This window comes from Ambystoma mexicanum, chromosome 11 (assembly GCF_040938575.1).
Source record: "Ambystoma mexicanum isolate Mex_15411 chromosome 11, UKY_AmexF1_1, whole genome shotgun sequence".
Taxonomy (NCBI): domain Eukaryota; kingdom Metazoa; phylum Chordata; class Amphibia; order Caudata; family Ambystomatidae; genus Ambystoma; species Ambystoma mexicanum.
The window spans coordinates 958882860-958904451 of NC_090934.1; the positions used below are offsets into that span (position 1 = coordinate 958882860).

General features: G+C 45.8%; 1 protein-coding gene across 1 annotated transcript in view; it reads right to left on the minus strand.

The window, feature by feature from the left end:
• Window positions 1–7889: 7889 nt before the first annotated feature.
• Window positions 7890–21592, minus strand: part of LOC138505085 (sperm-specific sodium:proton exchanger-like) — a 3031181-nt gene continuing 3017478 nt past the window's right edge. The window contains exons 17-20 of the mRNA XM_069625402.1: window positions 15924–16073; window positions 13727–13783; window positions 9159–9222; window positions 7890–7933 (exon numbers count right to left, since the gene is read on the minus strand). Of these exons, the coding sequence (XP_069481503.1) occupies window positions 7890–7933; window positions 9159–9222; window positions 13727–13783; window positions 15924–16073 (315 nt within the window). The remainder of the gene's footprint in view (window positions 7934–9158; window positions 9223–13726; window positions 13784–15923; window positions 16074–21592) is intronic.

The following is a 21592-nucleotide window of genomic DNA, read 5'->3' on the forward strand; positions in this document are numbered from 1 at the left end:
TGCATGTCTGAATGTTCTCAAAGTCAGAAAGCAAATTACACTCTGTAGTGGATACCATTAAACCCATTAAACTGGTAACTGAAATTTAACAGCAGGCCATCTGCAGGTCTGGTGCAAAGTTGGCCACATGTCAAGTGTGCAGCGATCTACTTTTCAGGCTTCAGAGGTTGGCAAAGTACATACAATTGGGAGGGTTCATGACTGTGTATTAAAGAATTTGGAGCATCGCATAGAAAGCAGCACAGTCGCACAGCATCCCGTACTCTGGGCACTCGTTACCTCATTCATGGAAACAAACATCCTGAACAGCATGCCATGGGGATAGGAAAGATAGACACATTCCAACAAAGCATTAATTGTGGCATCATGAGATCAAGAGCCACTTCATGTGCTGTGGCCAAACAAGACTACAATGTACGCAAGCTTTTAGGCACAAGGATTGCGTCAAGTAACCGAGGACACAGAGGAGGAATGTCTTGTGATCATCGCAACAGAGACAACGGCAGAAAAAAACATGCTATAACTGCAACTTGCGAAAAGCAAGATTCCTAGTCTGAAATTGATGCTTATTCTATTCTAAATGCTTTTTGGAAGTTTTCATTTGCATTGTGAATTTGAGGTGTTTAAGAACAGACTAAGGGCCTTCATCACGAGTGGGAGGTATCCCGGTGGTTAATCTGCCGGGGTACCGGCCAACGCAAATAGTATTACTGCAACTTGGTCCGGTGCTATTCGAGCCAGATCCCGAGTTGTGGTGGGGCAGTAAGTCCCCATTCATATTGGGGAATTTTCGGCAGTAATTGTGCTGAAAATTGGCGGAAAGTCAGCAGATTTACCCACAGCTCTGAGCTGGAGGTCAATCTCCAAGTTTCCGACCAACTCATAGTTGGGCGGAGCAGTAATGCAGCGGTAATAGTTACCCCTGCATTTTTACCACTTCACCCAACTTGTGATGAGGCCCTAAATCCATGACTCAGCCGCTGAAGTGTGCCTGAAATGAACCTTTGAGTCTAGCAATTGTTGTATAGAATTCCAGAAAGACAAATTATTTGTTATTCCTATTCTTTCCTATTTAGGGTCACTGCTCCACGAGTTACACTTGTGGAACTCTCTGTTTTTTTTTTAAGCGGCCTGAACAAGAAACCCAGCCCCTCCAGAAACAAAGAGCCACATAGTGCTGGCCACAGCTCAGGAGCTCAATGTTTGTAAAAAACAAAAAAACATTTCGATTAGGGATATCAAGGCAGACCACAGGGGTAGCAGGGTAGACCCCAGGGGTCAGAGGTGCGACCCCTGGCGACCCCCGAATAGCTTACCTGGCTCCACTTCCGCCACTGCTCATTCTTTTTGAGGTATTGCATGAGAATATACCACTGCTTGAAAATGTATTGAAAGATTTTTTTAAAGCAAAGGCTAAATCCAAATTATCTTTGCTCTTAATGAGTTGTATATGTCAGCAGTCGTGTTGTAATAGACTTTGGGCCTGATTTACAAACATGTTTTTAAATGGGAAAGTCCAATTGAAAACACTTTTTTTAATCAGGCCCTTTATATGAAAATTCATCGCAAATTTGAAGTTAATTGTTTACAAAAAATTATAATTACCTGGTCTAGTTTATCTCCCTGAAATCTGTCCACTATTCCTCCAGCACGCAATTCTTGGAGAGTTTCATTGATGCAATTCAGTACAGTGCGGATAGCCTGGCTAGTCTTAGCGGCAGTGACAATTTCAGGGTTATCCCGCTGTAACAAACCTGATGTGAAACAAGATAAATGTGCATTTGTTCATTATATTCTTCATATGATACAATCCTTAAATGCCCCAGAGATTTCAAGCTCCCAAGGGATATAGCAACCAAAACTAGAAAATGAGCCTTCAACACACTTCTTGAGGTACTAGGCCTCAATCAGTACTGCAGCATCAAGATTCATCATAAAGTATACATGATAAAAACGACTGCGATGCCCAAACATCCATGTCAATTTAATGCATTGGCGTAACCTCTTTTGACACAGGATTTTAATCTGATTTACAAAAAGCAAAATGGTTCCTTATGGGGCGATGGTAAGAATCCGAAAAAATGAGCATGAAGCTTTTATGTAAGGATGTTACCAAAGGTATATATGGGTTTCCCAAGTTTGGGAAATATCACAAAGCCTTCTCACAGCGTTCAGTGCACTACTGTATAAAAGAGCAGCTGCTAATGATCCTGAATGGAACTTTATGGAGGAGGAACGTATGAAACCTTCTCTTGGGTACCCTTCTTTCCATAGAAAAACAAAGAGCTAGTGTGATGTGGGCATACAACCCTGTATTGGATGATTTGAGGCACTACCTGCACAACAGAAACAGCTGTAGGTTTATGCCCACGTACGTTGTCTTTGACACCCCTGATAGACCCAAATGTACCAACCCAATGTGGATCTTAATGTCAGTGCTTTATCATTACACTTGCTTTGTAGGGTGGACAAGCACCCCCTAGGATCTGCTTAGGGTACGGGCACCTCCCCCATAATGATTGATCAACCAATCGCTATAAACATGTGTATAAGTGCATTGAAAGAAATGAAAAGGGGTCCATCAGAAACATTATAGAACTGTCAACTCCAGGGATGGCAGCTTAACAACTGTGCTCCTGTGCCCTGCATATTGACTCCTTTATACAATTCATTAAATATGTCTGTTTCTGTTTCTGAAACTCCGGAGAAGACCCAGCCAGAGAAAAGGCAAAAAGGACTGGAGAGGAAAGAGTGAGGATGGCAGAGAAGATAAGCTGTTGGAGCTGCTTACCAAAGTGACTATTGACATTGCAGACATAAAAACCAAGTTTTTTCAATCAGAAGAAAAGTTTATGGATGTGATTCAGAGAGTGGACTCTTCAGAAATTCACTTGAATCTAGTGGATGTACAAACTTGGAAGTTGACTGACCAAATAAGGGATCTGCGAATGATAAATGAGAAATTGAGCTTCAAGATCTCTGAACAGGAACATTTTTCACGTAGAAATAACCTCAGAATTGCTGGTTTTCATGAAAATGCAGAAAAAGGTAACCCAATAGATTTTTTACAGAGGGTGCTACCTGAAATGTTGGATTTGGATCCTGGGCTGGGTTAACTTTAGATATTGAGAGGGCTCATAGGTCTTTGGGTCCTAAACCATACATTGGAGAAAGACTGAGACACTTTATTGTTAAATTCTTGAGATTCCCCGTTAAGGAGCTCATATTAAAAAAAGGCAGGGAATTACGTGACATTAATTGGGGAGGCAACAAGATAATGATTTTTGTTGTCCTGGAAAAAAGGCGGGCCTTTGACAAGGCGAAAGTTAAGGCACATGAAAAAAACTTGAAATATTATATACCCTGCAATATTCAGGGTAGTTCAGAATGGACTTTTATATTCTTTTACAGATCATAAATCAGCTGAAGCTTTTTAAACTAATCTTGACCTGGACCCTATGGAAGGCACATCTGGATTAAGAATCACAAATGCTGCAAATAAGAAGAAAAACATGGCTGTTTAATTTGACTGTTTAAACCTGGATGGACCCTTTGTTTTATTTTTTAAAAGTTTATTTTGTTTTATTTTGTTATTATTGAAGTCACTATATTAATATGGGGCAAAGATGGGCTCTGGAAAAAGTTTATTACATTTAACGTTTAAAGCCATCTTTGTTTTCATCTGAAGTTCCGTGGCGTGCTGTGCTGAGGAAGTCACCTGTGTAATGCTCAGGATTTACGTAGCCAGGACGTCCGGAAGTTAATGGTCGTAATAGAGGTGTGGAGTTCATGGCGCTCTGGGGGGCACTCTATGTCTACGTGCGGTGAGGGTATGGCTGCACTCTGCTTTACACTGAGCAACCGTAGCAGCCGAAATGGAAGGTGAGTGTTGTGTCCGCCCTGCGTCCCGCAACGCGGTGAAGCAGGGCATCTCAATAAAAGCCCCGCCCCCGCGGACGGGGAGCAGTTCCGGGCACAGTGACGAACAGACTGTGGCGTGTCTCATTTCGCTCTCGCTGGAGCTGCACCACTGCGGCCTACTGATAAGGCCCTGCGCGTTCTGTCTCCCCGCGCGCCGAGGCGCGGAGACAGGACATAACAATGGCGACGAGGGAAACAGAACCCAGCACACGCGCCCGACGCTCTGCCAGCTGTTGCTGATTCACGGCGACACGCGAAATCTTTGGACACCCGGTGGGGAGGCACACAAAACCCCCTACCCACAAAAAAAAAAAATAATTTTCTCCTCTCTCCTCTTTCCATGCCAATCAAGCTGATTTTCAACACGGGCCACTGCTGGCTGGAGCGGACACACTCCCTAAGGATAACCATAGTGAAGTGCAACAACCACCCATTGCCTTCCAGGAGTCAGAGGCGCCATGGCACAGCGTGGGAGGCCTTCACACTTGCTCCATACTCGTGTGTTCAAGGCTACGGCACATGGTGAGCGTCTGGATCGATGCAGCTACCCATCCACCACAGCTTGAGACCTTCAACCCGCGAGGGGCACAGTCACCTGAGGACAGGCATTAAGGTGAGGCGAACAAACCCCATCAAGACACAGTGAGGCCCTGCTATGGCGACCGGCACGTCCACCCCCAGGCCCGGCACACCTTCTAGACTTGCGGCCAATCTGTCATTGCCATCACCACAAGCTCCCCCACAAGGGAACTCCTCGGCAATGATTCAGCCGTTTGATCCATTTATGGACCCATCATCAGTTGGCCCCCGGTGGCAGCTATGGATCCGAAAATTCGAAATGGCGATGGAATGCAAGGACATAACCACTGCCAGGAAGATGAGATCGCACCTGTTGCTAAACGTGGGGGACGAGGTACTATGTATCTTTAACTCGCTAACCATTGATGATGGTCAGGACATCTACCAGCAAGCGAAGGATGCCCTGACGGCTCATTTTCTCCCACAGCTCAACCCCGATTCTGAAACCTTTATATTCTGCACCACAATTCAGGCAGAAGAGGAGACCTTGGATGCCTACCATACCCGACTGAGGAAGCTGGCAATATCGTGTGAGTTCACGAATGTCGAGAAAGAAATCCGGAGACAGCTCATCAACGGCATCCAATCGGAGAAACTGAGAAGGATGGTATTGAGTGAGAAGGGCATCTCTCTAACATGCATTCTGGAATTGGGTCGTCAAAGGGAACTGGCACATACCAGGGCCGCCAACATGGGGGCGACTCTTCAAAAACTACAGCCTGCCCTCACGACAGCCATGGTGGCCCATGTCACCAACAGACAGTCCGCAAGGGATGAGGCTGGTGGCAACTACGCACAAGCTAGGTGGCAGCCACGAATCCCGGGACCCACGGAGTGTGGATGGTGTGGTGGACCGCGGCATGGACGGCGAAACTGCCCTGCGCAAGGAACAACATGTGGGGCATGTGGCAGAAAGGACCACTATGCTAACGTGTGCCAGTCATCAGGCACCCCACTGCCGCCCCCGAATACTCCCCAAGAGAAGAGCGGGACCAAGAAAAAGAAGCAAGCCAATGCAAGGCGAGTCGAAACGACAAACTCTTCGACTGAGGAAGAAGGGGATGATGTCACAAGGACCCAACATGAATCCGGCAGGGAACAGTGGAAAAAAGAGAGAAAAGTCTACTTAGTGTCAGCCCTGGATCATGGACATGCGATGCAGAAAAAAGGGCTCCAGAGGCGCAAATGCCAGGTCACTCTCCAAAACCAGCAGGTATGGATGACCATTGACACGGGAGTGTCCGTAAATGTTATGCCCACAAGCACATTCCAAACACTGCAACCACAACCAGATCCGAAGAACACAGACACTTTACTGTTTGCATATGGCTGTAGGAAGCCCCTACCGGTGGTTGGCAGATTCCGCACCACCCTCAGCCATGGTGAAAACAGGCTACCGTCAAAAATCTATGTCATAAATGTGGGGATCGAATGCCTTCTAAGCGGGGATGCGGCTGAAGACCTAGGGCTAGTCAAGTTCGTCTGTCAAGTGAAGGAAGCACAAGAGGTCGAGAAGATCCTGGCACAGTATCCCAACCTGCAAAATGGGAATGGGTGTTTGAAAGGAAAGACAATGAAGCTCCACATAGACAAGTCGGTCCAGCCAAAGACCGTAAGACACAGGAGAACCCCGTTCCACATGCGTGAACAAGTGGAGAAAGAACTTAAAGCATTGGAAGAAGCCGGCATAATAGAAGAGGTAACTGGGCCGACACCATGTGTTTCCCCGATGGTGCTCACAAAAAAACACAAACAGCCGGGAAAAGTCCGGATTTGTATAGACATGCGTCTTCCGAACACTGCAATCAAGCGGGAGCGCCTCATTACACCTACGCTCGATGAAATTGTGGCTGATCTCACCGGGTCACGAGTCTTCTCCAAGGTTGATCTGAAAGCAGGATACCACCAGCTAAAGCTGCATGGGGACTCTCGATACATAACCACTTTCTCGACACACCTGCGCTTACGGAGATATAAGCGTCTAAGCTTTGGGATCTCGTTGGCTGCCGAAGTTTTCCAACAGACTATTCAGGAGGTCATCCGGGACATACCAGGTGTCCTAAATGTGAGTGACGATATCCTGATCCATGCTCAGGACAGAGAAGAACACTTGAGGAGACTACAGACGCTTCTGGGCAGACTAGAAGACGCTGGGTTAACTATTCACAAAGAAAAATGTGAATTCTTCAAAACAGAAATATCTTTCTTTGGCTACAAGTTCAGCAGCACCGGCATTTCCCCGGACTCCCAGAAGGTTGCCGACATACAGGCTGCCAGTCCGCCGATGACACCTACTGAAGTGCACAGCTTCCTGGGGATGGCCACATACTGTGGGAGGTTCATCCGTAACTTGGCCACTCTCTCTGAACCCCTGCGAGAGCTTACCAAGCTTAACACAAAGTGGGAATGGGGGCAAGCGTGTCAGGAGGCTTTTGAAAACATCAAAGAGTCGCTGTCCGTCGACACAAAGATGGCGTACTACGACACTGAGCTCCCAACGGAACTATTTATGGATGCGAGCCCTGTCGGCGTAGGGGCCATCCTCATGCAGGTCACCAAATAAGGGGAGAAGAGGCCCATTGCATACGCATCAAGAGCTCTCACAATGACAGAGCAGCGATACTCGCACATTGAGAAGGAGGCAATTGCCGTACTGTGGGGGTGTCGTCATTTTCTCCTCTATCAGCGGAGCAGACGCGAAGCATGCGTTCCAGCGGAGGCGGGCCTTCAAGGTATCAAGTCCACATGCTGGGAAGGTATTACACTCCCAAGGAGTTCAGGTAAGCGTTACAGAATGCGAAGCCGTACTTAAAATACTCCACCTGAGCATAACGGAAAACACAGAAATAGACAATTTATCCCTGATTTTGGGGGAGATAAGGGCAGAATTCCATGCAGCCAGGTCAGAAACCAATTCTCTAAGGAGAACGTTGGTGGTTAACAGAGAACGCACTGATGAATTTGGTCGCCAATTATTACAGTGCCAAGCAGGACAAGCACCACTTCCAGGTGGTGTCCCACAGGGTTAAGTTTCTGCTCCCAGTCCTCCTCTACAGGTGGTTTTACCAGGGAACATTCCACTAGCAGCCCCAGAAAGGTTTATGGGGGATCTGAAGCATTTTGCAGTCTTCATGAACCAATGTACTTTACACCTCCTGTGTAGACCCGGGTCTTTCCTTCAGATCAGGCTAAGGTGGTGTTTGTGTTATCATATTTGAGTGGACATGCTGCTGACTGGTCCATTCCCTTAGTCAATCGAGATGACCCATTATTGAGAAACTTCCCTGGTTTTCGTCAGGAGTTAGAGAAACTCTTTGCTCATCATGCTCAGGGACAGGCCTAGATAATGAGTTGCTCTCTTTATGCCAAGGTACCCAAGGATTGTTAGCTTACATAGCTGCCTTTAATCGACTAGTAGCAGAGACTAATTGGCCTGAGGAGAAGAGAACCACACTTTTATCAAGGATTACTAGGAGAACTCAAGAACATATTCGCGCAAGTAGTGAACCCTCCTACAGGTTGTGCCAAATTCATTGACCTAACTATACAACTGGATCACTGATTGCAGGACCGGCGCACTGATCGGGCCAGATCAGAGATTAGATTACTCTATGTTCGTTCAAGTGACTGAAAGTCACTATGAGCCTATGCAATTAGGAGGTGTTCGGGGTCCAATTTCTAAAGAAGAACGAGACAAAAGGAGACAGCAGAATGTATGCCTCTTTTGTGGTTCAGCCGGTCATCACCTTCATAATTGTCCAGTGAAACCGCTGTGGAAACCAGTGGGAGCCGTAGGCAAGGCGGACATGAATGTAATAAAATATGAACTGACGGAAAACTCCAACGCCCAACAAGTGTAGAGGTCAACTTGTCGAGCCAGAAAAAGGAAATTCAGATCTCACATTTCATTGTTCCCGCTATATTAAGTAGTGACCTTCCACCTTCCAAGATATATGCTGTAGAAGCATATGTGGACAATGGTGCGATTGGAAACTACATGGATTACGAACTAGCAGGCAAAATGGGTATTGGAATACTGTCATGATGCCTACCCCCGGGGACCCAGACCAAGACCAGCAACCCCGGAAGCAGGCAACAAGTTATCCCAAGCAGGCCCAACAACCCCTGCTACGGGCTATTTGGGTCCAGTCCTGGCGCCTATGGGGCCAGGCTCATATGGAGAGTCAGTCCTGGCGCCATAGGCGCCAGGCTCATAGATTAAAACTTACCTGATGCAGACCATGCTGCAAACTTACCTGATGCAGACCATGCTGCAAGAGCTCCAAGCCAAAAGAGGCTTGGAAGGGACTACTTTACTTAGGGGCTATTTTTTTACTGGGGCGGGGCTGGGGAGGAATACTTACCTGGGACTACTTTGGAGGCTATTTAAACCACACCCGAAGAGCAGCACACGCTTCGCGTTATTCTGCATCCAGCAGCGTAACGCTCACCGTGCCTGCAAGTCTGCATCCAGCCTTCTGCACGCCCGCCTCGAGTTTGGAGCTCCTAGAAAAAGGGAGAAAGAAGGAGAAAAGGTTAGAACAAGAGCAATGCCTTTGATCCTTACCTGAATTCCCGATCCATCGAGCCTTCGAGCTGGAAGAAAGAAGCTATTAATGCGCGTCGCCTCGCCTGCTGCAGCTCCGCGCTGAACTCACCGGCCTTCGCAGTATCTTCACATTCCTCTGCATCCTCCTGCATGTTCCCGCCGCACTCCGGAACCTAAGGAGAAGACAAGAACACCAAGGTGAGCCAAGGGAATACACAGAGGAATATTAGTTACCCCCCCATAAACTTACCTGATTTTACCACCGGGGGTACTATTCCTCTTTATGGGTCGGCGCAGCTTCCACTGCATCTTCGCTGAACCCCGGCCCCTAGGGGGAAACAAAAGGATAGCAAGGTGAAACAAAGGGACTAACAAGGGGAACCCTCCTCAACACAATAGACTTACCTGATTTTACCGACGAAGGTATTATTCCCCGACACTTCATACTTTCTCTCAGCGCCTGAATAAGGGAGAAAGCAACAGGTTACATATTGACATTATTTTATCGAACTGTGTTGGAAAATACAAATCCTTACCAGAATACTACCGGTTGCCACGAAGAACTCTTCATTAGGGTCAAGCTGCAACCTGCAAGGAATCGGACGAGAGTGAAAGTCAGGCATTTGAACTCTTACGAACTTTATACTTACGGCGTCTTGCCGGGAATCTCAGAGTCAATATTGTTCTGGAACTCACCAATTCCTTCGAGCCAGTGAAGCAACTGGTTATCAACGCACCCCTGCGCTTAATGCAGGATGGAGAGCTCATCTTTTCAAACCATCAGGTGAGACTATAAGAGGGGACATCAAAGGTGATCTGTGGGGAGAACAGCGGGGGTGGGGCGATTTACGCTCAACTCCACGGGCGGTTAATTCCCTGTCTCCATTTGCAGAAGAATATTCCTACGGGCCAAGCAAACGAAGCTAGGTGGGCCAGTCCAGTCCGTCATCTCGGCTCTACGCGTCACATTGGTGGAGACCGCAGCTGTCCAGTTCCACCCGACGCCTCTATGGGAGCCAGGTGAGCGTAACAGAACGCGAATTCCCACCCGGGCGTTATGGCTACCTCAGAGACTGACCAATTGGCCCAATTACTGGGGGAACTGAGGGCTGAAGTGCATTCCGCCCGTCAAGAAACCAATGCTCTTAGGAGAGAACTGATTTTGTCAAAGGAGAAGACAAGAACACCAAGGTGAGCCAAGGGAATACACAGAGGAATATTAGTTACCCCCCCATAAACTTACCTGATTTTACCACCGGGGGTACTATTCCTCTTTATGGGTCGGCGCAGCTTCCACTGCATCTTCGCCGAACCCCGGCCCCTAGGGGGAAACAAAAGGACAGCAAGGTGAAACAAAGGGACTAACAAGGGGAACCCTCCTCACCACAATAGACTTAACTGATTTTACCGACGAAGGTATTATTCCCCGAGACTTCATACTTTCTCTCAGCGCCTGAATAAGGGAGAAAGCAACAGGTTAAATATTGACATTATTTTATCGAACTGTGTTGGAAAATACAAATCCTTACCAGAATACTACCGGTTGCCACGAGGAACTCTTCATTAGGGTCAAGCTGCAACCTGCAAGGAATCGGACGGGAGTGAAAGTCAGGCATTTGAACTCTTACGAACTTTATACTTACGGCGACTTGCCGGGAATCTCGGAGTCAATATTGTTCTGGAATTCACCAATTCCTTCGAGCCAGTGAAGCAACTGGTTATCAACGCACCCCTGCGCTTAATGTAGGATGGAGAGCTCATCTTTTCAAACCATCAGGTGAGACTATAAGAGGGGACATCAAAGGTGATCTGTGGGGAGAACAGCGGGGGTGGGGCGATTTATGCTCAACTCCACGGGCGGTTAATTCCCTGTCTCCATTTGCAGAAGAATATTCCTACGGGCCAAGCAAACGAAGCTAGGTGGGCCAGTCCAGTCCGTCATCTCGGCTCTACGCGTCACATTGGTGGAGACCGCAGCTGTCCAGTTCCACCCGACGCCTCTATGGGAGCCAAGTGAGAGTAACAGAACGTGAATTCCCACCCGGGCGTTATGGCTACCTCAGAGACTGACCAATTGGCCCAATTACTAGTGGAACTGAGTGCTGAAGTGCATTCCGCCCGTCAAGAAACCAATGCTCTTAGGAGAGAACTGATTTTGTCAAAGGAGCGAACTGAGGACCTTGCTAGGCAACTATTGCAAAGCCAGGCTGGACAAGCACCCCTACCTGGTTCCGGGGGAAATCCAGCTCCTTTGTTATCGAATAACCATGTGCAAATAAACCTTCCAGGAAATATTCCATTAGCTCCACTCGAACGCTTTGCCGGAGATCCCAAAAGGTTTGCCGTGTTTATGAACCAATGCCGCTTGCACTTTTTATGCAGACCTGGAGCCTTCCCAAATGATCAAGCCAAGGTAGCCTTTGTATTGTCATATCTCAGCAGCAGTGCAGCTGATTGGTCAATTCCACTAGTTACTCAGGATGACCCAATTCTTCGGGATTTTCAGGGCTTTCAAACGAGCATGGAAAGACTATTTGCCCGGCACTCCCAAGGACAGGCCCTGGATAACGAACTTTTGTCCCTACGACAGGGTAACCAGGACCTTCTATCCTACATCGCAACCTTTAATAGGTTGATAGTGGAAACTGGATGGCCTGAGGTAAAACGAATCACGTTATTTCATCGAGGGCTTCGAGGAGAACTCAAGGATGTCTTGGCTCAAGTCATGAACCCACCTCAAGACTGCGCTGAATATATAGACTTTGTGGTCCAGTTAGATCATAGACTTCAGAACAGAAAGGCTGATCGAGCCAAGTTTGAGAATCGGGTGTTGGTCAAAACCCACGCTAACCCCAAAGGAGCAGATGCTTCAGTACCCATGCAAATTGGAGGGGTTAAAGGATCCTTAACCCAGAAGGAAAGAGAAAGGAGACGACAAATGCAATTGTGTCTATATTGTGGAACTTCTGGGCATTTTCTACGAAATTGCCCTGTAAAACCACCCAAGAAGGTGGTAGGAGCTGCTGATAAAAGCCATATGGAGTCAGACTCGGGAAACGACCACGCCCGACAAGCGTAGAGGTCCGCTTGCCGAGCTTGAAGAAGGATACTCAGACCTCGCATTTCATCATACCAATGGTCCTCGTAGATCCAGGGCAGCCATCGCGTATGCACACAGTAAGGGCATACATTGCTAGCGGGGCCATAGGAAACTATGTGGACTATGAATTGGCTTCCAGGATGAATCTACCTCTCTGCCGAAAAACCACCTCAGATGTCATCACCACAGTCGATGGAACTGAAATTGCCTCTGGGCCTGTAACTCATTCCACCGCAGAGATGACACTATTATTACAGTACCGTCGGATTTTGCTTTGCCATCGAAATTCACGCATGCGCAGTAGCAGCCTAAGCATTTTTCGACGATGAGCAGAATTCGACGTTACACCTGCTATGAAGCCGCCAGCCCATTTACTGTAAACTGATTAATTTTACTTTGTTGTGTTGCTTTTTTGGCTTTATCTTTGGCCATTTTGCCGCAGGGAGCCCACCCAAGTGAGGTGGTTCCAATCCCCTATGCGGTCCCACAGGGAGCAGCAGTTCTAGGGGGGGGGCTGTTCTGGGGGGGATGCACCACCTGCAGGCCCCTCTGTAAGGGAGCTCAATTCGCTGATGGTGGGGACTGTGCATCACACTCGGTGCTGTCCTAGGCTGTCTCCGCCGGGTGGTGCAGCACTAAACGCTGGTGCACCGCAGAGCTAAATGTCCAGGCCATTGACTTTCTCCTGCCACCTTTCTGTGCCTTCCTAAAATGGCAGCCGCTCCTCCGCTCCTGCAGGGTGTTGCTTCTGAGAGCATCTGTGTTCTCGGGTTCCCAGCTCTGTTTTGCACCGTGAGAACGGCAGGCTTACGCCGACACCTTCCGCAGCTCCGTAATGTGGTTGTGGCACCTGCAAGTGTAACTTCAGCCAGGATATTCTTACAGGATAGTGGCGGCCTCGCAGAGCACGGAGAGCTCACGTGCACATCCTTCTGCTGCTCAGCAGCGCCCCCTAGGTATTTTTGATCTTAATTATCCTTCTAAGATACCCCATGCTGATCAATTGCAAAGTCTATCTTGGTTTTAGCCCTCTGAGTTCAGTTACTAGACCTCAGCTTTGTTAATTGATGGGTGTGTCACGTTACCAATAAGTGTTTAATTTCTTATCTCTTCATCACCATTCTCATCATCAGCTCCTTTTGCTATATTAAGAGTCCGAACATTATTTGTCCATGAAATCCTACCAACAATCTAAATCCTTTTGTCATAAATAATACACTTCATAGGGTTAAAGGAGGTTGGTTTGGAGCGTAACTCCTAAGCATGATGACAGTTTAAGACTGGGGACAATATACTGACCCGGTGTGATACTATATCCAATATTTTCATGCACATGTACCAGATATGGTACATATTGCAATGATATGGCAAATTGATTGTCATACACAACTGCTGTACATCGCACCAAGCACCTGAATGGGCCTGGTCGCACAGCAATGTGAAAAAATAAATACATTTAGTGCAAAACCTAGTTTTTATATGGTGCTCATATCACAGAACCTCTTGACATGCGTATGCACATATCAGTTGCCATTAATAAATCCAAACATGCACGTATGATTTCAGATTATATATACTGTACCTAACTCCTGCATTCCATCCTGTCTGTCTTTTTCCACAACCATCTTCAATTTCTATAAACGAATTAAATTGAACATTGTCATTAATATATGCCCTGTAGAAGCTTTAGAACATATAGGCATTTTGTAAAACAACATCATATCTCTTCGAGCTGTAGTTTGAGTGGTCAAACTAGCTTGCAAAGCATGGCAGATCACCTTGAATATCCAAGCAGGTGCCACGGACATGTCTTTTGGTTCTGCCAGTAACATCTACAGGGAGGAATTACAAATGAATGTGCCTTTACCGTGTGTTAAGGTGCAATACACGTTATTGAAGTGTGCCATGTTGTACACATACCTCAGATTGCTCCTGCCTTAAATCATGGGTGAAAAAAAAGTTTGCAGTGATGAAGCCTTATATATCATTTGAATGAAACTTGGTCTTGCATACATTGCAGGTAGATCCTTTAATAGGCATTGTCCATAGTGAGAGAGTTCCCTGTGACAGGTATAGCATATGTGACCCAAGAATTTGGGGTGCTACCCAGGATAGTAGTGGGGTGGAAAAGAGTTGTGGTCTAATCCTCATTGCAAGAACAACATTGTATTTGTTCTTACTCTTCATCCATGTATTCTCAGATTTTCCGAAATATTTTTCAATGTTTCGGTTGGCAGAGTGATTGGGGACTGGTCTAAATTGGCTATACGTTGCTATTTAGTGGTGATGACCACTACAAAACAGAGGCTTACACAGCAGTGCATTGTGTTTAAGGGATGGATGTAATTTACGTTAATGCGGCAGCTTAGGCTGTGCAGCTAATATGCACCTATCTCCAGCTCCAGAATAGGCCTAGGAAGTATGGCAGAGTAGAGTGGGGGCAGTGATATCAAGGTGCTGAACAATAGCAGCATGCCAAGGACTGAAAAAAGCTTCATAAGCAGACCGCAGAGTCATATGTAATTTTCAAGAAACTCTGCATGGATTTACAGTGTCTTCCTACTGAAGGTTGGTATGTGCTTGTAGTTTGTTCGGATTTGATTCAAAGAGAAAAGAGGGTGTATTGAGCTTGATTGGTCCTTATTTGGGAAATGTTATTGATTTGGTGACTCCAATGAGAGAGGAGTTGCTGGTGAGTTAGGCTTTAGAGATTCTGCATGGGTCTGAGCACTGTGGAGACATTCGTTCAGCCCAAGACAGTGAAGTGGGGGAGGACGCTTATATTCAAGGCCAAGATAATTGTTGGGCATCATTGAAGTTTAAATACGAGAAGGGCAGTTGCAATGGAACGTAAGAGGTTTAGTCCAAAGTTTGACTTTACATTATAGCCATTTTGTTTAAAATGGTACTAACCCCTAAAAGATATCAAGTAACTTAAACGACACCCTACACTCCCTCAAACCACTCAGCTTTCCTGATGGAGGTAAGGAAAGTTAAATGTCCACATTAGCAAAAGGTACTGGAATAAGGAGTTCATGCTCCATCCAACACTAACCTGGGTTTGTATTAAAGAGCATGTCTGGCGTGTGGAACAATATTGACCATGGAGAGAGTCGACTTCTGCCAGGTTAGGAATAGAGGTGTAAGTAGAGGAGCTGAACTAGTTTTGTGCTCCAAGATATTCTGCATATACTCTGGTGGTAGAGTGGTTTTGGGTCATAGAAAAACGGGAATGACAAAGGGATTGGGACATGTACAGGTCCCAGACTAAGGGCTTCAGAGCACTGCTAACATTTTCTTGGGAGTGGTCTCTTTCCTCAGGCTCCATGGAATATAAACTGATGGACTGGCCGGCGAGGTAACCTAGCGCCAGTGCCCAACATGAAGATTATTGTTGTTGGGCTTCGTAAGAAGACCATGTGGATGGTGCCGGCCCCAGAGATTACAGGTTCGGTGGGTTGGGGGGATAGCCAGGGGAATTTTTATTATGTTTCCTTTATAAATATGAACACTTTGCTGGGACTACCCTTATGTCCGCTATTTTGAATGGAGAGTTATGAATGGAGGTCCCATCACCCCGAGAGCGCTTACACCATCAACATACTATCTTATATAAACCACCATACAGCAGTCTTAACAACTTTTAAACAGTATATTGTCAAGTTAGATTTGAAGAGCAGTGGTAACTTAACATTAAAAACGATTAAAACATTAACAAATACCCCCCCCCCCCCTCAGACTTTTCACTACCATGTTAGTTAAAGAGCAGCTTACCTGGGTGATTTTCTGATTATCAGAAATCTGGTCTACTACATTCTTTACATCTTCTTCACTAATCACAAAACCTTTTGCAATATCATAACCACAGCTTAATTGTTTGTTAATTTGTCTGCTTAATAGTTGTATTATATGTGGCATCAAAACCTGAAATGCAGAACGTCAGACAGTAACTATTCATCAATAACCTTCAATATATATTATATATTCTAAATAAAAACAACACAAATAACCATGTTTAATAAGAGAACAAGTAGTTGTGCATACATTAAGCAATGCTTGTGGTTTTCAAATGATCGGTTATTGTAAATCAGTACCAAAGCACTTGGCAAGAATGACACAGAAAAAGAAGCAATTCAGGAAATAAATTAAGACCCTCCTCTTCAATGATCATGATATTTAATGTTAAGTATTGACTTTAATCGTAAATGATATTCAGGTAATATATCCTATGTTGTAAGGACTGTTTTAGCATTAACCCCTGACAAAGTACAGCCGCCTGTTTCTTCCAGAAGCTAGATGTGCGCTCAATGAATACCTAAAATAAATACATTTAATGAAAAACCATGAGAAAAAACTCTAATTTCCCAAATTATGGCAAAACGTATTAGAGAGGAAAACATCTAAGGTCCCCAGAAATTATGTGATATTCTGTTTGACAATGAAGGTGAACACAAACTGGATATTTTAGAATGTATTTTTTTGTTATTGCTGATTTATAATGCTCCAGCCTCTTTGGGGAGACAACGGCAAAGTGGGATTGGGCAAAATGTGTAATTCACAGTTCCTGCAGCATTCAGGCCTGTAGGTGAAAAGGTAGGGAGAGAAGAGTAATTAAACAGGCATCAAACAAGTGCAGCACCAAGCAAACAAGTGTAAAACTAGGCAGCGCAAGTAAGTGCAAGAAGCCACCAAAAGAAGGCTGACAAATGTTCAGGATTAACTGCATTATTATGACCTGCCACATGAAGGCAGCAGCATCGTGAAAGGTAGTGAAAGCGTAAGGCACACTCAAACTATCAGCATGAACCACAACGCTACGATCCATTCAATCGCAGGGTGAGTCAGTCTGCAATGGTAAGGTTTTGGCATTTTTCTGGATTTCACATGTTTTTTTCCAACCTTGATGATCAAAAGAAGTTGTTCCAGAGGACAGAGCCACCCGAGCTTATGGCTCAAAATCTGAGTTTCTTTTTCTCGAATGTGGTGGAGGATAACTAAGGGGTTTTGCCAAAGTCCTGTCTGTGACAATACTTTAGAAAGCCCACCTTGGATGGATAGGTTAACTGGGTTGCACCCCTTAAGTTTAGCTTAACCTACCCAAAGGTTTGGTAGCCATGGACGAGTAGCCAGGCTTAGTCTAGGAGGGAAGAGGGCTGTAGTGAGGTACATAGACCCCATAGCACACACTAGTTCATGGAAACCCGTCACACTTGGAGTTATATCAACTAAGGTTTATAGCATTAAAATAAGGTAAGTACTATCACAAAGTAATATAAAAGTAGAACAGTTACAATATTCATAGAGTTAACTACTTGGGAATAGCAATAATGGAAACAAATCACATAGTCAAACCTCCTGAAACATAAATACAAACTTGATAAAAATCTGATAACTTTAGATAGCTTCAGCTTAGCATATCATAGAAAGTCCAACCCTGCCTTATGCGAGTCTCACAAAGTCATAGGGGACACTGGGGTACCAGTGACCCAGGCCTGACGAAGACAAGGCAAGAAAGCAGAATTCAGGGATCAAAGATGCAGAGTTCAGCAGAGACTCTTCAGGATTGCAGGTTTGTACCAGTAAGATTTCACAGGGCAAGGAGATTAACAGTTTTCCTAGCCAGATTACCCCAAGGACAAGTGTCCTAAGGCAAGGTAGAGCACAATGGGTTGTACACCCCAATGTAGCTAGAGGGGTGCGAGATGCAGCTATCTGCAGCCCCCAGAAGTACAGCATCAACAAAACAATGCTCCAAGTACGTAACTTAATGGCAGGACAGTACCTTAAAGCAATGAAACTTTTGCAGTTGGACGGTCAGCACGGTGAGGTGATAGCAGACCCCGGTTCAGGAATTCCGGTCTTGGCAACAGGAGGGAAGAACTTGGAGTGGATCTGGTGGTTTCTCTTGTGTAGTTGGATGCCCAGAAGAGGATCTGTGCAGCACTGGCTCGTTGGCACCCCTTTTAAGGCTCAGGTGAAAGACTGTTGTTGTGCGGTAGATTCCGTTTCAGTTCTCGGTCCTTGTCTTGGCTGATGGAACTTTCAGTTGTGGGATCCAGTCTCTGTAGGCCAAGAAGGATGCCCACAAAGTTTCAGACGAAACCGCACTTTGTGGAAGACGTTACATCGCAAAATGGCACAGGATCTTGGGCATTGTCGAATTGCAGGCCATGGAGGTCGCAGCTCTTCCAGGGAGGGTGCAAAATGCAGTTTGTCGCAGGACTGGTTATGCCCACCAGTCAAAGGCAGGAAGCGTCCTCTTCGGAGCTTCCCTGTCGCACAGACGTTGAAGTTGGGAAAACACTGGTTACTCAGACGGCTCTTGTGGTTGCTGGAAGTGGCTGTGGATGTCCTTCTCCTTCTTTATTGGAATCTTAGTTCCAGTGGTCGACTATGAGTTTCAGATCCAGGACCCTCTGGTTTATCCAGGAACGCCGGCAGAGTCCACCAATCACCACTTATGCACCATTCAAACTTGGGGGGTGGCTGTCCAATGGAGTCAGCCAGCCTCCCACTGCAAACAGGTTCCAGGCAGGCACACTGCAGTTCGGGCTGGGCTGCTACTTTCGGTGGCGGCAGCTGCTGACTGATTTGCACATGGCTGGTCCCCTTTTGCAATGGCGCAGAAGGGCTAAAAAACGGTGGTGTGGAAGGTTGGCCCAGAGCAATTGCCAGTGGTTTAGATTCATTCGAAACCTTCCGCCCATCACTTTCGTGGTCACACTTCAGGACAAGGACATGGGGAGTTTCGGTCACCTCCCCCGCTTCCTGTACTCTCAGGCATTCACAGAGTCTTCACAGGTTTTCCAAGGGAAGCCCACCAAAGACAAAAACCCACCACGATCTCCCCCATCCACCTGGGTAGAAGAAGGCTCAAGAAAAGACAAGTCATCGAGAACAGGACTTAAAAACATGCAGCCACAATTTTAGGCAAATGGTGTCCTTGTGTCCCTTACCGCAGCTGTGAAGGTAGCCTGTGACAAAACTCCACAAAAAGTTGTGTGAAAAGGTACACTGCCACCAGCTGTCAGATGATCTTGTCACAGTAACCAAAAAGTTACTGGAGAGATGGGAAAAGGAAGACATTGGGCCTCATTACGGGCCCGGCGTTAAACCCTGCCGGTGCTACCGAAGGGTTGCCGCCGGACCCATAAAAAATAACTGGCACCTGACTTCCCGGTGCCACAAGGCTATTAAAAGTCTGGCGGCCGGGAAGTCAGGTGCCAGTAATTTTGTTAATCCCCATTCCCATAACTATGGGAGTGGGGACACGGAAGCACCGGCACCGTTTTTAACGGTGCTGGTGCTTCTGTGACGGCTTTGCCTACTGTAAAAGCTGTGCCTGGCAGGGTCAGACCTGTCGGGCACTGCAGTTCCAGCAGGCAAACCCCGTAGTTTGGCGGTCCAGAAACAAGGGTTCCAGTGAGCTTACCAGCACCCTTATTTCCAGACTGGCAAACTCAGCATGAGGCATTGTTTCCCCTCAGCACTTCACTTAAGGTGGAGTGTGCTGATCTCGCAAAATGGTAACATTGTTTTATCACAGGTAAAGTAATTATTGAAGCTTTAGGAAAAGGTAGATGCCAGAAAAGGCTGAGAAAAGCATAACTCCATAAAAAAAAGTGGAATAAAGGGTTGCACGGGTCACTCAGGAGAATCCAATAGTCCAGCAAAATGCCGGGGGACTCACTAAGTGGGGAGAATTTCACACAAAAAGGAGATTATTCCAATATGACAAATCCAGAAATCATGAAGCAGGGAAGAGATCATTCCTGTAATACCCTCAATCAAGGGAAAAGTGATGCATGTAACTCAGATTTCAAGGCTCCCAATTCCACCTCTTTGATGTCAAACATGCCTAGACCCACGCTGAAAGATCATTTCAGCAGCAATATGCCGCTTCAAGAAGATAAGAATGTATTTGTGATTTCTAATTTATTTGGAGACAGTTTTCCTATATGGTTAAACCGTAATATTATTTTGGTAATCTTGGCAGAAATTCCAATCCTAAGTGCACTATCTTCAGCTGACATTGAGAGAGTTGCATTCACAAACAAACATAACACGACACAAGCGCTTCTCTACCTTCGCTCCAAACTGGTGCTCGATCTGATCCTGTCAGAAGGGATCCTCCTAAACAACATAGGTTTTTCGATCACTCAATGGGCAGAGAGTAGGAAAATACTGCAAATGCCTTGGTTAAAGGATCATTCTCAAGCTATCTATCTAAAAACTCTCAATGTAATTGGAATAGGTTAAGTCACCAAGATAGAACAACAGAATCTAGAGCGAGAGATCAGAGAGGCTTGACTTTTCCGGTCATAAGGCGAGACAATGATGAATCTGAGCCTTTAACTATTGGTTTCAATAAGGAAGAATTCAAATTACTCTCCTGGAATTCTAGAGGCCATACACATTTGCAGACAATAATGAAACAGTCGATATCTTGAGAAGTTGTAATTATCTAATGCTCCAAGACACCTGGTTGACATCCATTCCATCCTTGGATGGTTACCAGGTTTTCTTTCAACCTGCAAAACCAAGCTGTGGAGGTAGACCCTCTGGTGGCCTTATTATTGCTTTGCAAAGTGACCTCTGCATAATAAGCTACCAGATGGAGAACCTCCCATATGGATTGCTAGCCATGGAGATTGCAAGACCAATGGACAATTTTCCCGCTCTACGGATTAATGTATACTGGCACAAAGGGGTCGATGAGTTGGAGGAATTCTTACTCATTATTATCGAACTAGTTACCAAATGGAAATCTAGAGCTGACTCTCAATACTTTTTTTTGCTGGTGATATGAATGCCAACAGTGTGCCTCTGAATTTAGAAGACATTATGTGGGACAATGTCCTGACTATCCTACCTCCGACTTAAAATCCAGGGCTGGTTGTCAGTGGAGCTGTGCCATGGCTGCTCTGAATCTCCAAGTAATTAACAGCCAGATCGGGAGATCTGAAGGAGACAGACACACCTGGTCTCGAGTCAATAGTGTATCTACACTAGACTATATTTTTGCTGACCAACAGATGTTTGAGCTTTGCTTCTACTTCACGATAAAACAAACCACACCACATGGAGCAACCATTTCATTCTAAGGGCCAATTTCAGTTTACCTTTTAAAATTGGAGAGAAGGAATTAGTTGGTCCCACTAATCTCAAGGTAACCCCTGGGGGAAACACTGTTAGTTTGTCTTCACCAAATGATGCACCATACAACCCTCGAATGGAAGATAGAAGTTTTCAATGTGGAACACTTTGATTCCACAATTGAGGAATTAATGATTGCTGCCATAAATAATCCTAGGTTAAAACATCAGAATATAGTCAAGAAACGTCTTCACTCCTTTGACGACCAGTTAGCTCTTAAGAAAGCTGATATGAGATTAGCACTAAGGTTAATAAAGACCCTTGATATTTTTCTTGACGCTTGGACA